This window comes from Globicephala melas, chromosome 1 (assembly GCF_963455315.2).
Source record: "Globicephala melas chromosome 1, mGloMel1.2, whole genome shotgun sequence".
NCBI lineage: Eukaryota > Metazoa > Chordata > Mammalia > Artiodactyla > Delphinidae > Globicephala > Globicephala melas.
This window is the reverse complement of record NC_083314.1, coordinates 27,961,973-27,981,589: the sequence shown is the minus strand read 5'-3', so window position 1 is coordinate 27,981,589 and position 19,617 is coordinate 27,961,973. Positions and strand designations below refer to the sequence as shown.

The 19,617-nt window shown below is 33.4% G+C and overlaps 1 protein-coding gene across 11 annotated transcripts in view; it reads right to left on the bottom strand.

The window, feature by feature from the left end:
* Nucleotides 1–19,617, bottom strand: part of CEP170 (centrosomal protein 170) — a 147,157-nt gene that overhangs the window by 10,289 nt on the left and 117,251 nt on the right. For 6 of the 11 annotated variants that reach the window (XM_030868548.3, XM_030868555.2, XM_030868547.3 and 3 more), the window contains 3 exons: nt 13,560–13,794; nt 4,052–4,229; nt 1,889–2,059 (listed from right to left, as the gene is read on the bottom strand). In XM_030868548.3, coding sequence (XP_030724408.2) covers nt 1,889–2,059; nt 4,052–4,229; nt 13,560–13,794 — 584 coding nt within the window. The remainder of the gene's footprint in view (nt 1–1,888; nt 2,060–4,051; nt 4,230–13,559; nt 13,795–19,617) is intronic. The other 5 variants (XM_030868552.3, XM_030868557.3, XM_030868554.3 and 2 more) reach the window with 3 other exon arrangements.

Below are 19,617 nucleotides of genomic sequence, written 5' to 3'. Positions count from 1 at the left end.
TCACAATGTATTAAATTTTTTTCTGATTATCAACTATGAGATAACTATCAATCTAAATGTTTCCATTCTCTTTAAAAATATAAATTTCTATAGTTTTATTATTACATTTAGAGGAATTTATCTTCCTAGACCTCAGGACAAGTAAGTATGAATAAGATTAGAGAATGGGCCCTTTCTCTGAAACCAAGAACAACTTATCAACTATCAGGACAAAGAAAGTGTGTTCTAAAACCATCTAGCATATTATAATTGCAGCTATGGAACTAGCTACCGTGCTTCTCCATCAGGTGGATTTTTTTCTACTCTGTACTACTGCAAACATATATATTCTTATACGCTAACTTTAACCTCCAGTTCCGTATATCCAGTAATCCACAGATGTGGTCCTAGCAACAAGAGAGCCACATGGAGCAAACCTAAACTCAACCTACAACTTTTAATTGCCCAGCTGAGCAGTACCACCAGTTAACTCACAGGTGTGTGATAAATAAATGCCTATTGCTTTATGCCACTGAGATTTTTGTGGTCTGTTATAAAGAAACAGCTAACTGCTATAATCTACCTCTAGGTTTTTTCCATCGCAGCTCCCTGTCTCCCTCCGCCCAAGGTAAATAATGTCCTGAATCCCATTTATCATTCCCTTGCTTTCCTTTTTATATAATTTGTTAGATCTATTTCTATCCTAAGTATATATTTTTATTTTATTAATTTGTGACAAAACACATTATATACAACCTTTTGATAATTACTTTTTTTATTTTGTGTATGGTATGTGGGCCTCTCACTGCCGCGGCCCCTCCCGCCGCGGAGCACAGGCCCCGGACGGGCAGGCCCAGCCGCTCCCCGGCACGCGGGACCCTCCCAGACCAGGGCACGAACCCGCGCCCCCGCATCGGCAGGCGGATTCCCAACCACTGCGCCACCAGGGAAGCCCTACTTTTTTCATTAAATGTTCTATTGCTAAAATCCATCCACATTGTGGCATGTTGCTGTAGTTCATTTGTTTTGATTACTCCATAAATTGTTCAATTTGTGTACATACCAGTTAATACATTCAATTTTCTTCAGATATAAACACTTATATTGTTTCCAAGTTTTGTTACTGTCCATACCGCTATTATAAATATCCTTTTGCATGACTTTTGCTCTCAATGGGAAAGGGTACGCACTAGCAGCAAAACTACTAGACAACGGGCTATGTTTATGCTCAACTTTAGGAAATAATGTCAAGCTGTTTGCCAAAGTGACTGGACCAATTTAACCTCACTAGCAACAATAAGAAATCTTATGTATCCACATCTTCTCCAACATTTAATATTTTAAGACTTTTTTATTTGTTGCCAATTGAATGAGTATAAAATAATCTCACTGTAGTCTTGAAAAGTATTTCTCTGAACACTCATGAAGTTGAACATCTCTTCATAGGCCTTGGGTATTTTCAGTGAAATGCTGTGCATGTTATTTGCAGATTTTTCTACTGGGCTGTTTTTGCCTTTTTAAATTGATTGTAGGAGTTCTGATATATTCTGTATACTAATCCCTTATTGCCTATATGTTTCACATAGTCCTTTAACATACTCAAATTTATCAATCTTTTATTAAAGTCAAAACTTTTTGTGCCTTTTAAGAAATCATTCCCTACTGCAATGTTGAAAGATATTTACCTATATTTTACTAAAGAATTTTAAAGTCCTGCTTTTGCCCTTTAGGAACTAAATTCATTTGGAGTTAATTATTTGTATTTGATGTGATGTCAGGATGAAATTCCATTCTACCCATAAGGACAAGCACTTTTTTCCCCAGCCCTATATATTGAATAGTTCTCATCTTTTTCCCACCAATGGGGCATGCCTCCTTTGCCATTTGTTAAAGTTTATGGTTTACTCACTTCATCCCTGCTCCAGGTTCTCCGCCTTGTAATAGTTAAGTGCTCAGGAGGCTCTGTTGGTTGAGGTCTTGGATCACTAGACCGACAGTTGTTTCCTTCTGGTGTTTTAGAATGAACTAATGGAGGGATCTTCCGGAAGTTGAGGCTTTCATCAAAAACACGATCAACTAACTAATAGGACAAAAGCAAATCCTTATGAGCACAGAGTAATTTGGAAAAATATAGATATTGGCATTATAGTTTTTATAATTAGACAGAAGTCATTCCATTCTCAGGTAGTAATAGAAGCATGAAATCTTCAATAAACCAATTACTTTCTTTTTATAAGCACTTCAAAGGTGTCTGTTTTATAAAATAAATGTTCATCTACATCGATTTTCAAAATCCAAAATATGTAACTATGTTAAATTTGAGTCTTCCATGGATAAGGTTTCCCCTAAATGGAAAACACAGATGGTAAATAGAAAAAACTGAGCCATGTAGATGGACAAGGAGTTCATTTTACTCACATTGCCTTGCCCATGTAAAATAATCTTTCTTTTTCTTTTAGTTTCCTATCTTGCTTTTTTCCTTTTTTTCTCCCCAAATCCAGGTGCCAAATTTCTTCACAGATAAATAAATTGCAAATTATAATTAAGTTTCCAAAAAAAAAGTTTTTTTTGGTTCACAAAGTAAGTAGTTTTTGGTCTTAGATAAACTTTTAGCAATGTTACAGAAATGACATATTCCAGTACAAATGATATACTGCCATCTACAGTGCAAATTATACACATACGGTACAAAGTAGCTCAGGTTTACTGAAGAAGGAATAAACTCTAGTACAATAATAAGAAATAAAGCCAAAAGGAAAAAATGGAAGTCTACTCAATGAAATGTTTGAAAAATTTTACTGGGTCTGAGTGAAGGTACAATCATGTTAGACATTTAGTTAGACATCTGTGAAAATAATATCTTCATCATTTAAAGTGTACCAGAAGAAGTGTGTATGTCTTGCCACCAAGAGGATTCTTTTGTTTTTCACCAATAAGAATGATTTTCATATACATTTACAATTGATCACTGTGGTAACAAAACTCTACACAGGTTGATGAAACATCATTTACCAAATTAGACAACACATAAAGGGGAAAAAAAAACAACCAAAAAATGACCATTAAAGAATAAGATTATAAAGGTGACAAAAAGCAACTGAAGAAAATTTTAGTAGTACAGTTTACCAGAATTAAATTTGTCAAAGAGGCTAGCCATTTTTGGCTACTATTGAGAACATTATTTTATAAAATTAAGGGAGTGGAATGAATCATCAATATTAGGGGCTGGCAAATTTTTTCTGTAAAAGGTCAGATGATAAGTATTTTAGGCTTTGCAGCCATACAGCTTCTGTTCGACTACTCAATTCTGACGTTGTAGCATAAAACAACCAGATGATAATTAAACAAATTAGTGTGGCTTTGTTCTAATAAAACTATAATTCATTTTTCAAAATGCCAATCTTTTGTTTGTATCTCTGCACCAAATCAAGAGAGCCAACATGGCCAGAGTACATTATTTTTATATTATATGTTAAAGGCACCTTCTGGAGCCATGTATGTACATGGTGCCCCCAGGAGTGGGAGGGCAGGAGGCCCCGGTTTTGGAAGGGCAATAGTCTATATATGCTAACTTACATTGCAGAGTTCACGAGTGTTTCAAAACTGGATACACATATTTGAGTGTGTGTGTAGGTATATTTCAATTTTTTAAGAATCTTTGTGTATACATATGCATGTGTATATTCATCAACAGAATTATTTAAAGTCGTGAAAACTGTAGAATTTTTCTCTTTCTTTGCTACTAGAGATAACTACTAGTTAAGAAGCTACGTAAAATTTACAAAAACTTTATACAACTATTTACTATTTATACATTTACCAAATTTGGATTTGCTTTTCAGATACCGTTTATTTTCATATTTTACAAAGTGCTTATTTTAAATCATTTTATAGCTTCATGTTAATAGTAGACAAAATGTTAGCCTTTACTAGTTTTGTTATAAAAACATAAAAGAAACTTGTTAAAGTAAAGTTGGAAAATGCAGAGCTTCATGCAAACAGGAAGGGTGGACGTAACTAAAATAAACTAAGCAAAAAGCTAAAAGCAAAAGAAATAAAGAAAAGAAAGAACCTTATGCATTTCTCCATGAAGATCTCCTACCTCTTCTCTAGTGTCTATGGCAGAGCCAGGGGTGGTGGCAGCAGTGCTTACTGTGGTACTAGGGGCAGTGCCTGATGAAGTCACTGAATCTATCTCTCCTGCTACATCGTTGATTTCCCGAGCAATGAGAGCAAGATCTTGGCTGATCCTGGCAATAATTTTAGAAAAGAAGTTTAATACTTTCAAATAACAGGTCTAGAAACAATCATTTTGATAGAATCAGTTACATAAATTGTGTATTTAGTTAAAGATCTGTACTCAAAATTTAAGATTTTTTTGGACATGCTATTAACTATTTGATACTCAAAGTCTTAAACTTTAATTCCAAATATTAATAAAACTAAATTGCACGTCATCTACAAGTTGTCACTTTGAAAAATACATGTTAAACACCGGAAGTACTGATATATCTTTTAAAAATACACTGTTAATGTTAATGACTATACAGGAGTCCTTAAACTTGGGGGTGGTGAACAGAATTCAAGGAGTCCATGAACTTGAATGAGAAAAGCAATTACAACTTTATTTTCACTACTCTCCTAACTGAAACTTAGCATTTCTTTCAATTATAAATACAAGCAATAAACAACAGTGGTATTAGCAATACTGCTGATTTTTTGTCAGTAAAAGTAATCACATTATAGTTGCTACAAGTACCTCAAAACACTTAGTCATCACTATTTCAAAATTACTGCAGTTCATTAAACCCACAGCCATAACATTCCATTTAGTATGTTAACAGAGAACCATATATTACTATATACCTTTAAAAATATTTTGATAACTGTATTTCAATATAATTGCATTTCTTTGTCATTCTAAGTATTTTACATTTATGCATTTAGAAACATTCTTCTGAGAAGAGCTCCCTAAGCTTCCCCAGATGGCCCAAGGGGTGTACGGTACCAAGGTGAGGAACTGTGACACAGCATGGCACTTTACACCATATACCATACTTCACAGTACACAGTATGTCATTTGAGGGTCACAAGATAGAGGCAGAGCTTGTGAGGTAGAACCTATCGGATTATGAATAAAGACACATTTTAGGAGAAAATTACTGGCTTGCTCATGACCATACAACTTAGAAGTAGCTAAGACAGGGCCAGATTCCAGGTTTAGAGCTTAATTCCATAAAGCCATTTATTTGTATTTTTAGCTACATGGATTGAAGAATTAAATAATTGCTATTGGTGACAACTGAACATTTTCTAAGTTATGCATCCCCTGCACATGATCTCTATTTGGCTACTTCCACAGGGAAGGTTTTGGAATGACAGAATATTTGTAAAGTACCTGTTTTAAGATTCCCAACTCTAAAATCCAAAGCACAAAGTAACAGTTTTTTAACTTATACAAAATGTGAGCTTGAAAGACTTTCAAGGAATGCAGTAATTGCATAAAAACTTAACTACAGATTTAAAAAGAAAAGCTATGTTGAAGCTACAGCCCAACAGAAGCAATCTGTGGTCAATTCCTTTTTATTTACCAAAAAATATTTACTAATCTGGCCACTGTGGTAAGGCCCTAAGGGCTGCAATGGTGAATAAGCAGACAGAGTCCTTGGCTTCAGAAGCTTAGAATTATATTTTCAAATAATCAAAACCAATACTTACCATATATTATAATCAAAACCATTATAAAGAAGCTTTATATTCACCAACTCTAATTCTTACAACCACCTTGTAAGAGAGGTATTAATCAGCTTGTTTTGTAGATGAGGAAAATCAGCCTCAGGAGAGGTTATGCAACTAATTTTTCGGTTAAGGTCACAAACAGTAAGTGGTGTAACCAGATCTTTCTATACATCACGCTATATCTCATATTACCATTCCACACCTAATTTTTAAAAACTTGTTAACTGTTGATGTAACTCTTTTGAGAATGGGTGTAAACTGTTTCCTTAGATACAATATTCCACTCTTGTAATTTCCTAAAATAAATGAACTAGGATGAGAAACAGAATAACCCAGTTTAATGAGAGAAGAAATAGGCAACTTTTACTTATCTAACGATCTATTTTATTTTTAGTTTTTTATGCAGACATTTGTACGATGAAGCTTCTGATATTTGCAGAAAGCAGTAATGAATTAATTTAAAAAAACCCACAAACAACAGCAATGTCAACATGTTATACAGTAAAAACTGTACTACAATGAACTCTTAATGTATATACCACATATACTGTTCAGTTAGTAGGCATCCGAAAAGCTTTCTTTTAATTTACAAGTATGTTGCGTATATACCAGCTGTTTCTTTGCATGGCAATTCCTATCTTAAAGCTGACTCAATAATACAGACCATTAACTTAATTTAAATCTGCATTGCTTAAAAATCTGAGCACCTACTAAAACCAGTATTAGGAATTCTAAAAGACATATAAAATTATCAAGAAAAAAAGCCAAAGTTATGAGTATCTTCAGAAATAACAGTTTTATGACTCAACATAGAGTATGGATCTATTCATATGGTTGTTCAATCTAGGCTTACAAATTAATTCTGTAATACTTCTAGATTACAGTTATTAGAATATTTTACAATAATGTAGTTCTTTATATCTCTTGTATTCTTTCTTTGATCTCCAAGTTTATAACCCCTGTTCTTATTCTCAATCTCCACCTCAATAAATCTGCTGAAGGAGGAAATTCTAAAATGAACAGAACTTTTATTTGGAGTTTTGCTTCCATCTGCTTCCTTTGCAATATCAATAAAAACTCAAGCCTTCTAATTAGAAAAATGGATAATTTTCACATTTAATTTTATTTTATTACAAAATATGGATAGGAAAACAGTCCTTAAGGAAGGAAATATAGTTTCAGGGTTAAGTTCTATAACATCTGTGTAATTTTGTCTACCTTAGGGTCAGAACCAATAAGCCAATTTCAAAAATTTTGTAGAAATGAATATGCATTATTTGTAAAAAGGTGGGGTAATGAGGACATACTTTATGAAGTTTATGATTTTCTCAGGTGAACTATCTCAGTAATGTCCCCTTTCTTATTTAAATCAATTAAAGGCTATTTTTCACTGAAGGGTTAAAAACAGGGGAAAATATATTAATAATACGCTTTGGGTATACTGGAAGTTTAAAATATTGAAAATGAGAGTGAGACCTTGTGAAATGCATGTCCTATTAAACATGCAATATTTGCAAGTGTGACCTAATAACCATGATAGAAACAAACTATCAGACTTTATTGATTTAAATTACCAACATTAACAGTCTTTTAGGTTTTAAATTAACTGAAAAGGAAAATATCTGCTTTATCTTTTTAATAGCATATTAAGTTTCAAAAGTTTTTATATGTAAGTAGAGCTTCAAAGGATATACATATAAACCATGAGCATGAGACTGCCTTTGATATTACTGGAAAAAAGGAAGTGATGAGCTACTAAAGAAGTATACTAGCTTTAGAATCCTAACATTGAAGTGAATGATAACAAATGAAACCTCTTGTTACTTTAACACTGGATAAGAGATTATAACTATAACTTTACTTAGCTTTTAAGAAATAATTTAGTCTACTTTTTAAATGACAGGAGTGATAAAAATATAAAATTAGTTTTAGGAGAGACATTAAAGGTCATTCCAGAAAATCTTATGTTGAATCTGACTTTATAATAAAGAATCAAAGAAGCCTAGCTCTCAAGAGGCATAAAGATTAACTCATATACTTGACCTAGCTAAAGACTATAGGGAAGGTTCACAAAAGTTTCCTACTGATAAGGAAGATCTTATTCTTCTTTTGGTGGAAACTCTCAGTTATATTTATTATATGTTGATGGAATTTTGATGCAATATTACAAAAAACCTTAATGAAAGAATTATGGCAATCCACATCTATTGTGGGCATTTAATGAAAGCACGGAGAATTGGGAGAAATAGGTAACCTGAGCCACAAAAGACTGGCTTCGGTTGGGAGAGTAATGGATTGAAATTGGAAGCTCTTTTGGGTAGCCAAAGCAATTTAATGGCTGGCCCAAATAGAGGAATAAAGTATGTAGAATCTATTTCTGGCCATCAAAAGAGGTAGGGATTTAATTATATATTTTTTAAAAAAGTTACCTCCCATTTTCTTCAATGAAACTAAGTTTAAACGTGAGCTTAGCACCACAGATACGTTATATTTACTTAAGTGTAGTCTTTAAACTTATGAATATGCTTCAAATATACTGAGCAAGTCATGAAGAGGTAATGGTAAGAAGATAACTTTGAAGGTCTTAGCACACTCTTGGTCATCAATAAACAGTTCCTAAATAAATGAGAAAAATTAAAGAAACAACCACCACACACCACCCCATGCCATCTCCACCAGACACAAAGTCTGCAAGTTAAAAGAAGATGGTGTGAAGTCACCTGATAGGAAAATACTGCCCTTATTCAATGAGCAAGATTTGAGATAGCCAAAGTACATGGAAAGAGGTAGTATAAGGTACCCTCAGGTCAGAGAATATGATGAAGGCATAATATCTAGAAAATGCTGAAAAACTATAAGAAACTGAAGAATAACTGTCATTTGACAGTTATTCTGGGCAGATGTTTTGTTCCTACCCTTGCTATTTGGATCTGGCCTAGCCCAAAAGAACAAACAGACAGAGGCTGGACCTGGACTTCAGCTACTGTGAACCAATAAAGCTTAAAACTGACTGAACAGATGTACTTTATTCCTTGATAACGTAAATTTTATCTCTATGGTGTTTTCTCCGAAATAAAAAATACTTTAGTATTATTAAAGCTCACTTCCACACATACCCCCAAATATAGTATATCTTTTAACGGTATTGCCATTAAAAGACTTTTTTAACTAAAATAGATTGCTATGTATAGATGTTTCATTATATTACTTTATAGATTATAAGGAACCCCATACCACTTAATTCTGGCCACTAAATTAAACTGACTCTTACCAAAAAAATAAAACAAAAAAGCTTTTAGTAATGTATTAAAATTACAAGTATTTGGTTTTTCATCGTTAAGCTTACCATACATTTGTAATTTTAATTGAAAAAATTATTTAGGCTTGAAAAATATAAACCATAGTTCTATTCTAAAATTTTTAAAAATGTATTTGATAGGTATTCTTATTTGAATTTCACTAATAAAAGTATTATATGTAAAAGACTTAGTAATAATAAAAGCTTTTTCCCTCTTGACATGAAGTGTCAGATGACTTTACTTTGGAGGCTATCAAATCAGGGAGTAGGACTCATTAGGTGGGTGTTCTGTGATACATTTATTTAACAATCATTTCAATATTTAAAAAAAAAACAGACCACTTATATATCAGCGTTATTATTCTCAGGTAAAAAAGAACATTTTAAAATAATGTTTGGATTGAAAATGTGAACAAAACCTTGGCTAAGATTCTTAGGTTTCCTATTTGTATAGGGTAAGCCTAATAGAATATTTTATAAATTATAAGAATATCACATTGATTCTGAAACTCCAATTACATCTGGAGTCATACAGAAAACGGAAAGCTCACAATTAAGTTCTAAATATAATCATATTTGAGTATACACACACACCACACTGTTTTCTCTGCACTCCACTTAAATATAACATTTATTGCTAGCTTACTATATGTCAAGCACTATATGTCAAGCACATGCATCAGTCTGTCAACTCTCTCAAGTTGGCACTACTGTTACGTCCATTTTATGCATGAGATCACTAGACCACAGTTACTTAACTTGTCAAGGGTCATACAGACCTTGTGGGTAGAGTTGGGTTTCAATCTAGAAGGCCTGATCCCAGAGTCCACGATTCTGATCATTCAGCTATACTGCATCCTTATAATTTAGGTTATACCTCTGAGTTCAACAGTATTCTAGGTTCACTCACCATTTCCTGGCAATATCATCTATGACCACAGCTTCAAGTATTTTCTCTTTGACTTCCAAAACGATGATTCTAGCTCTCATCAGCTTCCTATGTTGCAGAGCCATACGCTTTCACATGGCTGTTCCTTAAGTACCTTAAAGTCAGTACGTCCAAAACGAAGCTTGTCTTCCTTCCTGTCTTTTGTCTTCCTTATTCTTACCAATATCCATTTGAACAACCATAGAGTCATGCTGGCAATCATCAAACGCTGTCAGCTGTTACACGTCCGTATCTCCACTTGTACCCTCACTAACACTCTCTTGTCTCAGGTCTTCAATATGTTGCACATTAACTTCTAGAATAGATTACTAGTTTATCTCTAGGCTCTCTTCTCTCTCAAACAATTCTACAAAATGCCCTTCAGAGTTACCTTCTTTTAGTATAGATCTTAAGTTACCTTCCTTTTCAAAAATCTTGAAGTATCAACATACATAAAATAATATGCACACTTCGTAGCTGGCATTCAAAGTCTCCTATTATTTAGCTGGCTCTGTATTATCTTCAGTTTGGTCATCCAATAACTATACACCTTTACATCTTATACTTGGACAAACTTCCTATTTTTTAAAACCTCTTCTGTCACTCTGCCTGTATCAACTGCACACTTTTGCTTCTTTCCTCTGACTCTGAACTGAGGACATCAATGTCTAAGTCATCTTTACAGTTCACTCACGCGAAACACTACATTCTGCTCATAGGAGTTGTTTAGGAATTCTTTGCTGAGTGGACGGGGATTACACGCATATACACAATACATATAAAGCACTTATGTATACAAAAACTTGATCCAAAATAAAACTGCAGAGGTGTAAAGGTGCAAGAGGATCTCACCTTTGCAAATAATACCTTCAATCAACATTAGGATAAAATATTATATTGCCTTTATGATTTAATCCTCTCCTATAACATATCTATAAAGAACTGGTTGTTAAACCTTAAAATAAAATATTGTTAACTAGAACTCTCTCCTAAAAAATTTAGTGCATTGTGATCCAAATGAGAATTATATAATCTTCCAGTATAATTTTTAGGTTAAATGTATTATATTTGATAATCTGTAAAGGTGGTATTATAGCTTTGTTTACCCTAAAATTCATAAAGGTATAATCTAAGAAATTCCCAAGGGAAGCAAATCTGTATCTGTGTTATAATGGAGAAACTGGGACAAGCATTATCGAAAGCACATGTATCGGGGGTACCAGGAAAAAAATTTCCTCTTCAAATTGAAAGACTAAATATATTATATTTTGCTTATATTCTTTATATTCCAGATGGAATTTTTGTGCTTTAAGTTTAAACGAAGGTAAATAATTACCAGATGGAATTTTTGTGCTTTAAGTTTAAACGAAGGTAAATAATTACTATGTACGGACTACAAAGTGCTGGTTTAGTAATATAGCTCTAAAATCTAAGCAAATAGAATATAACAAAGCAGAAAACATTTTGTAATAAATTAAAATCATTATTGTGCTTTTCAAATAAAAATATCTTTACCTATTACTCTTAAAAGTATTGCTTCAGAGCTTCCCTGGTGGCGCAGTGGTTGGGAGCCCTCCTGCCGATGCAGGGGACACGGGTTCGTGCGCCGGTCTGGGAAGATCCCACATGCCGCGGAGCGGCTGGGCCCGTGAGCCATGGCTGCTGAGTCTGCGCGTTCGGAGCCTGTGCTCCGCAACGGGAGAGGCCACAACAGCGAGAGGCCCGGCGAACAGCAAAAAAAAAAAAAAAAAAAAAAAGTATTGCTCCAGCATGTGAGTTTTCTTAAGTGAAAGTGGTAGCTAATTTAAAGAAATAAAGCTATGTATTTCTCCATTCTATTTAGTATGTGATTCATAGTTATTTGAAAATAAATTTCCTCATATTAAGCAAACTTATCAGCGTCTTACAGGAACATTAAATATCAACATTAACTTTCTTTCCTTGCATACTTCCTATCCTCCCTCCGCCTTTTTAAATTTCTTAATAAACAAAAAGAACTTTCTCTTGCTTTGAGATGTATGGCTGAAAAATATACCTTGAAAAATTAAATCCCAATAGCAAGTTTTATTAGCATAATGCTACTAAGAAACTGGAGGAAAAAGGCATGAAATTATTAGAGGTTAAATAGCCTAGCTTTAGAGTACTACTACAGATAATAAAATATACATAGACAAGGGTAATAAAATGCACATACTAACAAAATAAAACTAAGTGAAAATATAACAGACAGTTCTTATTCACTTTCCCCTTTGTATCATAATTCTTTTCTGTTTAGGGGCAGGGAAGTGGGTTTGGCCCAGAAGAAGGTGTTTAGTGTTCTAGTTTGGGGTAGAGGGCTTGAGACGCAAAGCCTCCTAAGAAAAAGCAGAACACTCTAGTTCCCTCAGGTACCCCTTGAGCTCACGTGGTGAGACTTCTGCATGGGAAGGAGAAAAATGATGAGACAAGAGCAAGGCCTGCTGTTGCCAGCTGTGCCCACAAGAAAAAAATGTAGTGTCAAGATTCTCTCACTAACAGTTTTGTGGGCCCATAATAATTCATGGATCCCAAAGTACATATATGCCTGTACTGTAATCAGAACTGGTTTACAATGCTTCAATAATTATTGTCATTTATACGGCCAAAAAACAACGTTTAAGCAGCGTAATGAGATTAGAAGGGTATGTTCTTTAAGAACTAAAGGCAATCACAAGTGAACAGTCATTAAAGACAAAAAACCCAAAAAACCAAAAAACCTAAACATTAAACTAATGAGCCGGAAAAAAACAATTCACAGAAGTCCACAGAGTAAAGAAAACAAAAGATGAACATCATAAAATCATCATAAAAGTTTTTTAAAAAAGCATTTATGAATTATTATAAATAAATTCTTTAATAAATGTTGTCAAGTATAAAACTTGAAGATTAGAGTCTTAAACTAAAGGCAGAAATAATTTTAGCATGTACACAGTGAAAATGTTTAGGTAACATGTGGCATACTGCAGTAAAATTTAATACCTTACAAACTTAAAAAACCCTTAACTATTATAGCATTTATCTGAGTAGAGCCTCTCTTTAATGTTCAACTGCAATGCTATCAATTAAAAATCACATCCGCAGCATGAATTTTACTTTTTATTATGTAATCTTCAGGTTATTATAAATACATTTAACATTCAAAATAATATTTTCATTTAATTATTAAAGGATTGTACTGACTGTATCTAATGAACTCACTGAAGTGTGAGTAATAATCTGACTAACTCTAATTCTCCCCGGAGAACATTAGCAACATCTCTAACAAGTACACTATTACCTCTGTAATCAAAAATTTAGCTGCACAATTCTCAATTATGTAGAGCTGATACTACCTTTCAAAAATTATATTAATTCATCTGTATCTCTACTAGAAATAGGAAAGGGTGGTTTACCAAAATAAATTAATTCTACAATATGTAAGTAGCACTCACATTAAAAATACCATATAAAAAAAAAGGATAGACAGTAATATTACCAACAAAACTAAGTTATCTGTGGATTTCATTCCTTGGACTATTAGTACAAACCAAGTAAAAGCTAAACTTGTTACCAAGTTGAAACAATTTCAACTCTTAGAGATAACCCATTAAAACCAACCTGGCTATTTCTTCTCGATGAGCAGTCCAATCTCGGATGTAGTCTTCCTGTTCTTTTATCCGGTGTTTGAATGAAGAACTAGTAGGCATTGCTGACCCAGAGCTCTGCAATCGAGTCGTTTTCAGGGCTGGAGAAGTACGTAGACGGGTATGTTTAGGGGAATTACGGTTTGATCCAAATTCATCTTCTGAGGTGGAAGCATAATCAGTAGGAAAGCGCCTCCATCTTGCATTTACTAAATTAGTTTAATTATTAAAAAAAGAATTATTATGTTATCTTTTAAAAGAGGTAAAATAAAATTCATGATTTCAAAAACACCATGAGAGCACACACAGCACAATTTTCAATAACTGATGTACACATACCTCACAAAAACCATAAGTCTACTACTCCTTAAAGATAGAAACATTATACTTTGGTGAATTAAAAACAATGAGGAATTAAGAACAATAGAAAGATCACATTTTCCGTAGCATGGTGAATAAACATTCAGATGAAAAATTCACTAATGACAAACAACTAAGCAAGCTCTATTCATAAATGTTTAACTCGGGTACTATTTAATTGCAAATATTTCTCATTTAAGTGACGATATGGATTTTTTAAAATGACAGCAACAACAACAACAAAAATAAAAATAAAGGAAAAGATTTCCTCATGCCACATGGACTTTCAACATGGAGATGGTAAAAACCCTCTTTTCCCAACATACAAATATGCATAATTCCTGCTGTGGAAATTATGCCTTATGGCAGGAAAAAAAACCATTACCTCTGTCATTCAACATCCTGTTATGCTATGATTGGAAAAAATCTTTTTACACGGTAAAAACACAACAAAGCATCTTTAGTACAACTGCTGCTTTGACACTGAAAGCATATGGTGAAAGCAGACAATGGCAATAAAACCTACAAGCGATTCTCACAACCACTGACACTTATGGCACAGAAGATACTGACGATAGTCACATTAAAGAAAGTGGTAATCACTTTCTTATTTAAGGTTAGTAAAGATTTAAAAAATGGTTTTGCTGACACATTTGAAAATCAGAAGACAAATTAACGCAGACAGATCACTACTACTGTTAATAAAAGAATCAAACATAAAGTATAAAAAACAGGGAGATAACAGCTAATTCATGGTAAACTTCAAAAGGGCAGGAATTATGCCTATTTAAGTCACTAACGTGTACCTAGCACTTAGCAGAGTGTCTGGCTAACAAATGTTTAATAAATATTTTTGAATAAATGAATTAATTCCTAGATACTGACCATTTCCTTTTCTCAAATTAGAAAAAACTAGTAAAAAGCATGAGATGTTTTTGGTGGCTCAAGTGATAAAACCTTGGCTCCTGCTATAAGTTCCAACTGTTATTAATATTAGAAGAGTTTTCTTTCTCTCTCTCTCTCTCCCTCTCTTAAAACAGAAACTGACTCTAGGCTGTGTAGGTTTGTGAAGTCTAGAATTCCTTCATACTACTCCACTAGAATTTTATGCCTTTCCTGTCTTTTCCTCCCCTAACTACATTTTTGCCTGGGGCTCTGTAAGGCTGAGTTGGCTCTCAAACAAAATTGATACACACTGCCCCCAGAACTGCTTTAAGAACAGAGAAAAAGAAATCTGTAATCAGGACTACATCATAAGTCAGAGCCTACCCATTTGTCTGGATTCAAACTTCTATTTGACAGAATGAAGATAGGCAGAAACTTCACGGCTTTCTGTAAAAGTGTATGCAAATACATATATGGAACTCCAGGTAATTAATCATAGAGTGTTTTGAAGGGGGTAATAAATGTAATTTCTGATTTTAACATTATAATTCATTAACATAAATATTACTTTTACCATGGTGGAAATTTACTCATTTCTAGACATTTGAAAACTCCTTAAGTTGAACTGACCCTGAGACGTGAAAACAATTTTAGGAAAAGTTAAGGAACAAGAACAAAGAAGTTTTTTTTAAAAATAGAAATATGGCAAGGCAATTAGATATATGGTAAACAAATCTGTACTTTTTAATAAAGGCATTTCATTAAATGCTAAATGCTCTTTATTTTGCTATCCTAGAATATGATTCATAAAAGGAAATTCATAAATAAAAAAACATCATTTGTTAGATTAAAGTTCCTGATTTTTGATGTGGAAACTATGTAACCATACCTAAACTGAAAATTGGAGAGAAGACAAAACCAATAACAAAGAGTTTTAATAAACTGCAGAACATATGAAAACATAAGCAGGTATTATAGAACTCAGGTAGTTAATGTAGAGGTAATTTAGAGAGAATGGCATCAACGGCTGATAGATTTCATGAGTGGCAGAGCGCATGAAAGCAGAATGAGAAAGTGAGAACCAAGTGCTAAATGTCAGGTGACAATATATAAGTTGAGCCACATTAGAATTTAATTTTAACAGTCTAAAGTCTTGAGGTCAGAGAATCATTACATTTTGGAGAAAAGCATAAAAGAGAAAATTCTTTTTCAAATGAAATTCATAAACTTTCCACCTATTTTTATAGGTCTATCTAGAATCCAGTAAGAATACTGAAGCTTCTAATAATAACTTGTAAAGGGGGACAGGCAATATGGGGGCCCGGTGGGAGGCACAAACTATTGGGTATAAGATGGGCTCAAGAATGTATTATTATACAACATGGGGAATATAGCCAATGTTTTGTAATAACTGTAAATGAAAAGTAACCTTTAAAATTATATAAAAAATTAAAAAATAATAGAAGGAAGGAAGGGAGGGAGGGAGGGAGGGAGGGAGGAATGAAGGAAAATAACAAGAAAAGCAACCAAAAGAACAAAGCATATTTTAAAACCTGAAAGGTAACATATTTAGGTGTGTTCTCCTGAAATTGAGAGATAAAATAAGTAGGACATAGCAGAAAATGAAAATATGATTAATAAGTCTTCAAACAATTAAAGGTTATCTTTACCAATGGAAAGCATACCGTACACGGTGTGCTATGAAGCAAAGCTCGAGTTAACCTCTGGACAAAACCTGGCTTGTGTAACAGCAACGTGTAGAACTGAGAAGTGAAATGATGACTACTGGTGAAAAAGGGACTGGGAAAGGGAGTTTAAAGCCAGGACCTCTGACCTGTTATTTGTCGAAGAACTTCTCTCAATACCTTTGCGTTCTTAACCTTTGCTTCCAAACTGTAGCATCAATACATTTTATCTGAAGAAAAATCCCTATAATCTGCTAGCTATTGCAGAGCAAACTTCAACTAAAAATGTTTTTAACTTTCCCCAGTGCCTTCTTATTTCATAGAATTTTAGAATGAAATGACCTTAGACATTAGACAGTCCAAATTCTTGAATTTATAGATAAAAATCAGGCCCAGAAAGGTCTTGCATTGCTTAAATCAAAGTTTAAGCCAGGTCTACGGACTCCCAGAGTGCAAAATTCATTCCAAGTGCTTTACAAAAAATAAATATTTTATATTTAAAAAAACCCAAACATTTCAAGTTAGACTAATTAAAAAAAAAAGACAGGGCTTCCCTGGTGGTGCAGTGGTTGAGAGTCCGCCTGCTGATGCAGGGGACAGGGGTTCGTGCCCCGGTCCGGGAAGATCCCACGTGCCGCAGAGCGGCTAGGCCCGTGAGCCATGGTCGCTAAGCCTGCGCGTCCGGAGCCTGTGCTCCTCAACGGGAGATGCCACAACAGTGAGAGGCCCGCGTACCGCAAAAAAAAAAAAAAAAAAACAAAAAAAATCCTAGACTTCTCACAGAATGACTGTTTTTGTGATTTTTTTTTTACCAGTGCTGAAAATTTTTTTTAGTTTTTTCTTGAATTTCATCCTGCTTAGGTAAAATCATTTAGAAAATCAAATGTAATTTTATATCATTAGGCTTATTTCATACATTGGTACTAATAAGGCATTTCAGATAAATCCTTAAATTGAAAATTTGTATTGAAGGTATCTGAAATGCCAATCTCTAAGAAGCTTCTTGGGTTGATGAAGTGCAGGAAAGCACATATAATAAAATGAGAAAAAGTTCTAAGATGGGCTTAATTAATTTTGTAGCTAACCTGAAAATTATTTTAGTTACATTAGTTAAAAAGACTTAGTTTAGTTATAAAATTATGCAACACTCCCTCTTGTGGAAGTAATAAACTACTACATTCACTAAGAAAACATACTATCTATGATGTGTAAGTAATTTAAAAAGGGAAAAAGAGTTACTAGGATCATTTATTTGTGACTGTTTTGATTTCTTTTACTGTTAACCAAAACTCTGTTGACATCAAAACACATCCACATTTACAGATGTAACAAATACATTTCAGAAAACAAACATTGCATCTTCATACTTGTATCAGAATATTTTTGTGGGAAATTAAGTCACAAACACGTTTTACATGTGTATTTATAAGCAAGTAGCAATGAGACCATCTGAGGGAAAAAATCCCTGACAGTGTTCTGTATTGGTCTTTGACCTGAGAAAAAATAACTCAAGCCATGCATGCCCAACTTTTAACTCCTACCGTTTATAAATTTTGAGGATTAGAAGTGGGAAAGCAAACGGTCTAAAAAAATTCTAAGGATGTTAACATGATTTAAAACATTTTTAGAATGTGTACTTAAAACATAATGAAAACCAACTGCTTTATTTTGATAATTCAGGGTGCTAAGTTTTAAATGTATCGTATGAAAATAAATCTGGATATTTTAATATAACTTCATACTGAAGGATCATTGTAGAAATTTTCGTGGTGTGGGGGGAAACTGAACTCCTAAAAACAAATTACATCAGAATTAAAGAAGCATAAAAGAAACCTTACTCCTAATTTTGCTAAATCCGAGATTTCCATGCTTCTATTTTTATCATATATATTTCTTTGAAAAGCTTTTTTTTAACGTAAGCTAAAATACAGAATTTGAAGCTTTATAGAATTGTTTTTACATATGACAGGCTCTAAGTTCAGACATTTCTAAGACCTTTGAAGTTTATAGTGTGAATAGCAACACTGACAAGTATGGTTTCACATTCTTTTAAATCATATTTCAAAAGCTATGAATTTTTATTTTCTTTTTCCATTCAAGATTTATAATTATATTAAGTAGAAGTATCATAATATCAAAGATACCTCAATTAGGAAAATCAAAAAAGTATGTTTGTTTGTTTTAATTTTTACTACCTACCACATGTAACTATTTTAGTATGTTACCCTGACTGAAAGACCCTGGTCATTGTCCTAGATAGGATATAAAACTGTAAATGGGCATCTTGAGAGAATCTGAATATATAATCCTGGATCACAATGTGGCTTCATGCTCAATAAGGTGGAAAAGAGAACATGAACTTGGTAAAACATCATAATTACAAAGATTATGGTGAACAACACCAAAATCTTTATACTGTATATTGGCCTTATATATATTCATGATAATCAGTAGAGTCCAGCTGTCCTCTGGAAGCTTGCACACAAGTAGAGACTATTTCTCAGAGCTAGACTGGCTGTGGTCGAAAAAGCAATAGGTTGGGAATTAAAAGCTTTGGATTCTCAACCTGTTCTTGCTATATATATCTGTGTGATCAGGTCAGGTTATTCCATCTCTTGGCCTTAGTTCCCTAAACTGAATAACCCTTCGAACTATAAAATTCCATGACTCTATAATTATTTAATATACTGCTAGTAAGTATGGAGAAGGCCAAGATCACACACCTCAGTTTGCCCTAGGAAATTTCATTAAGCAATTCAGGTACTTTTTGGACACAGAAAGATGTTTATCAAGTTCTGCATTCAAAGAAGCAGAAAACAAAATATATCTTTAAAGATATATATATATATATATATATATATATGGCATCTTATAGCTGTTTCTTAGACTTGCTGAAGTAATCATATTTGGTTGGCATCTCAAATAAGCCCCTCTGGTAAACACTGAGGAATAAAATCAGATCATTCATGTGTTAAGAGCTAGATAACTAGTACCGAAGGAAGAGTTACCAAGAGTTTCATGCTACTTGGTAACATACAACTTATGTCACAGCTTATGTTAAGACAGGAGAATACTTAAACATTTTTATGAACTTAAATAGAC